The sequence below is a fragment of the Cibotium barometz genome, chromosome 5 (assembly GCF_041138505.1).
Source record: "Cibotium barometz isolate CiBa-2024 chromosome 5, ASM4113850v1, whole genome shotgun sequence".
NCBI classification, from domain to species: domain Eukaryota; kingdom Viridiplantae; phylum Streptophyta; class Polypodiopsida; order Cyatheales; family Cibotiaceae; genus Cibotium; species Cibotium barometz.
In genome coordinates this window covers 7,156,891-7,161,154 of record NC_141050.1, presented here as the reverse complement: position 1 = coordinate 7,161,154, position 4,264 = coordinate 7,156,891, and the positions used below count along the sequence as shown (strand labels likewise).

The window sequence follows — 4,264 nt, the reverse complement described above, 5'->3', positions numbered from 1 at the left end:
GTACATTTAAAGCAACAAAATTTAAAGTGTTGTCACATTTGCGCATGTAAAGTGTACACATGAAGAAACAAAATTGAAAGTGTAGTAGCAGATTTATAAATATCATAAAAACTACAAAACATGTACTATTTGAAACATTTTATTTTTGATCTCTAAAACCCTATAGATAGCTCCAAGGTTTACAATTTTCAAAAACTTTCATTAAGATTTGAAGTTATTTTTAGGGCGGCACATGAAAAAGAGTTTTATTAGAGAGAGGTGATATTTACATCACATCAAGCACTAATGTGCTAGTTTATGAACTTGAGGAGCCGGGTCAAAAGACCAAAAGCAGAAAAGAGTCGATAGGACGATACAATGTGCATCAATGTTTCAATCTTCCAAAATTAAAATTTAAGTATGCATTTGGAATTTGAGCATGTAAAGGATTTAGAATGTGTGCTTTAAGCAACAACATTTAAAGTCTAGTAGCATAATGTGTGCTTTAAGCAACAAAATTTAAAGTCTAGTAGCATAATAATGAGTGTTCTCAAGAAAACCTATAAACTATATGCACAACGGTGAGTGTTCTCATCAAGAAAACATATAAACCATGCACAATGACGAGAAGAAAAACTATGAAGTATGCACAATGATAGTTCATAATGCACACGTTAAAGTCTATTAGCAGAATGATGAGTGTTCTCAAGAAAAACTATAAACTATGCACTAGATAATAAGGGCTCAAATATTATCTTATCAATTTCTAAAACCTTATTATTAGCTCTCAAAGACACTTGTAAACTTTAATTGAATTTTTTTGGAGCGAAAGAGAAAAATAATTACATTAGAAAGAGGTAGGATTTACATCACATGGAGGAGCAAGTGTATGGACTTGAGGAGCTGCTCTAGTAAAAAGAACTGCAGAAGATGTAGAAACAATGGGGCATAACACTGGCCAAGTTTGAAGTTTCTACGTTTCAAACTTTGTTGAGAAGAATGTTCTCGGTTAAAGTACATTGGTTGCTAGTGTGGAGTGCAAGATTCTAATATATAAACAATATTGTATGCTTGATGATATGAACATAGAAAGAATGTTAGACTTGGAGCATATGATATGATTATGTAGAAGTCGAGGCATTTTCTTTGAAGGATACTAGTGGGCTGACTTTTGCTTCGCACTTATATAATTCCCAGCTTGATATTTTTTAAATTTTTAGAATAATAAGAGCCTATTCTTCTAGGAAAGTCCAAATTGCCTCTGAACCTTCAAATTCTTACCAGGTGTGAGAGAGGGGAGAGAGACGGAGTGGGTAGGGCACTAAACTCATGAGCTTAATAAGCGGTTCAAAATGTTCTGCAAGAATTGGTTCAAAGTATCCGGTATAAGTCCTGGCATTTCGCAGCTGCCATGACCATAGCTGGAAGCAGAGTACTCGGGTGCTTGCATGGAATCAGTCGCCGCACTTAAGCTGATGTTACTAATTTGCAATGGTGTGTCTAGCACCTCCACCTTGGATTGGTTGGGGATCCCTCTCTTCTGTGCTTTCTCAAGCTCCTCCTCTTGAATGTCCTTCATCTTCCTGCTCACCTTTTGGTAACGTTTGCCCTCAAAGCTATAGCTGGCGGCTTGCAAAAAGACAGTCACCCCGCGGAAACCAGGCAAAGCTGACACTCCCATGATGGAGGACCTCATGGCTGCCCTGTAGGCACTGTACAAGCTCATCTCTCTGGTGGTTTTGCTGTCAATAGCATTGATTGTTTTGCAAGCATGGCACCCCACCACCTCACCCTTCACCAGATAAGCGGCCGGTTCTATGAAGACAGGGCCAACCCCCATCACTAGCACATCTAGCCTGGGCACTAACTCCGCCCACTTTGTGTCTAGCTTGTCAAGGCGCAGCTTCTTGTAGCCTGCTTCAGCCGTCTCTTGAACCAAGAAGGGAGACCACACCATTGATAGAGTGAAATTCGAAGAGCTGAAGTGCCAAGACATTGATTGGTTGGCTTTGTCATCGTATATAAGGTTGGGTCTCTCCACCTGCACTACACAAACTCTGTGTCATGTTACCCATAATGTCCGAAAAGTCCATCAAATGCAGCTAACTCTAATTATCACAGCTTTCATGCTTGATCTCATTAGAGATCACAAGCAGTAGGGTGAACTTTAGAGATAAATTATATGACTTTAGCTACTAATTGTATGCCCATTATTATTATGCAACAACAAAGCTTAATAATTGCCTCTTGGGATTTGCCCTTGCCTCTCATCAGGCAGGTACAGGCTACCCTCATATAAGCATTGCAATAAAAATGGTGATCAAAGCAAACATTTAATCAATGACTCATGAGATCTGCAAGCGTCTAGTATAAAGTAAATCATAATTGGAATTTTTGAATCTGGAGTTAAATGACTTACTTGAGCCAAAAGACAAAGAAGTGATTGCATTTGGGCCTTGGCTACCTTGTCTCCTACAAAAGCAAGGGATTTCCTTTGCATGAGCTTGAGGAAAGCCTTGGCTTGAAAGCGTTCTAGCTCACACCCATCAGGTTTCCATCTCCAATACGCAGCTTGAATGTTCTTCTTTATGATCATCTGGCAATAATTTGTCCCGTCTTGGGTCGATATCCAAGGGCAGGTTGCATTTGTGTGGAGAGACTCCTTTGTGTCACGAATCCACTTACCCTTGGACAAGTTGCATTTTGCTGTAGCATATAAAAACCATTTATTAATTGAGCAATATATCCATTGGAACTCTGACGCTGTTAATGTAAGTTCACTTTGTATTTCTTTCAATTTCTTAGAAAATGTGTTTCCTGCATGTTCTTTGTTTCGAACACATCAAAACCTACATTAAGTTCAGCTATGTTTTAGAAAGCTTGCCATATGCATTTAGATTTCCTTAATCAACGAAAGCTTTCAGGAGAAAAAAGCCCAAATTTTTTTCCCTAATCATGAGGAATTATGCAAACCTGGTGCCTTTTTCCGGCCGATGTTGAATGGCTTTGCCTTGCTGATCACTCTTGATTGCAAGGGCATGTCGCTCAAATCATATCGATTTGAGCTGCTAGTTGGGACGTTCGCATGATCTGCACGCTGTACTTTTCCGAAAGAGGAAAGATCTTCTTCCTCTCCATCGCGGCGGCCAACATGAGCTAGCTGAGGCTCCAGCTCGGAGCTCAGCTTCTGTCTATGTCTATGCCGATATTGCTCTGATCTGGGCTTTAATGGATCTAATTGCTGCCTCATCGCTATGTCATACCGGTAACTAGAGGGCCTAAAAGAGCTACCCAAAGGGAAAAAACAGAACAAAAGCAGGAAAGGCACAACCACGGCCAAAGCCCAAATGCAGTATTTCTTCCTGATCTGACCTGCAATTCCCGCATAATACTGGCGCCCAACACTACCCAATAGAAGCGGCCGCTGCTGACCCATTCTGGGTTTTTCTCAGTGTACCAGTTAGGCGCCCTTTTAAAAAAATGCTGGAAAAACTGCTCACTGCATCACTATATAAAATATTTCTGAAAAGATTATTATTAGGCTACACGAGCAAAATAAAAAAGCACTCAAAGTTGATTGGATGCTTTCTCCAAATTAGCAATAATAATTTATAACGAAGTGTCAAAGACAGTCCGTTGGTCATGATTTCTGTTTCCAAAGCAAGCAGAGCCTAATAATAATCCCTACCCTCTACTTAAGCAGTTCATTCAGCTACTTAACTGCCAAATCAAGCTGTTTAACTGTCAAATCCAGCTTTTCAAAGTCAAATCAATGCATTAAGTGCACCAGTACTGTTGAGGGGTAACCGGAAGGGGCACCGGTTGTTTGAGCTAGATAGCTGGACCTGAAGGAAGGACAAACGGGAGGTGGGCACTGGGCAATCGAGTGTCAAAGGCAGTCAGTCCGCTGATCATGATTTCTTTTTTCAAAGCAATCATGATGAAGGACAAATGGGAGATTGTTGGAACGTCCATTCAGGGTGGGAAGAAAACGAGAGAGAGAGAGAGAGAGAGAGGCGTATACTACTAGTAGCTATAGTAGTAGTAGGCCTAGCTGCCTACTCTGAACCTTTTAGTTGTCATGCGGGAGATGTCCGGTTTGTCGTGGCGGTGTCAATTTTGCAGGCTGGCTCGCGGGTTTGTTGGATTGTCACTCGTCGTCGCTTTGCTGGGAGGGACAGCTCAACTCCTCCCCGAACAACATAGTACGGAAATCGAGATTCCCAATTCCCCCGGCCCCCCCCCCCAAAAAAAAAAGTAAAATCAAATAAACGACCTCTCGAGC

General features: G+C 40.9%; 1 protein-coding gene across 1 annotated transcript; it reads right to left on the bottom strand.

Annotated features, from left to right (window-relative positions):
- Window positions 1–295: 295 nt before the first annotated feature.
- On the bottom strand, window positions 296–3,817 carry LOC147638000 (xyloglucan O-acetyltransferase 4-like). The gene is made up of 3 exons (XM_086794778.1): window positions 2,953–3,817; window positions 2,399–2,685; window positions 296–2,020 (listed from the first exon to the last, which is right to left on the bottom strand). The coding sequence occupies exons 1-3, from the start codon at window positions 3,413–3,415 to the stop codon at window positions 1,307–1,309; spliced, it is 1,464 nt and encodes a 487-aa protein (XP_086650904.1). The 5' UTR covers window positions 3,416–3,817; the 3' UTR covers window positions 296–1,306.
- Between the last annotated feature and the right edge of the window lie 447 nt (window positions 3,818–4,264).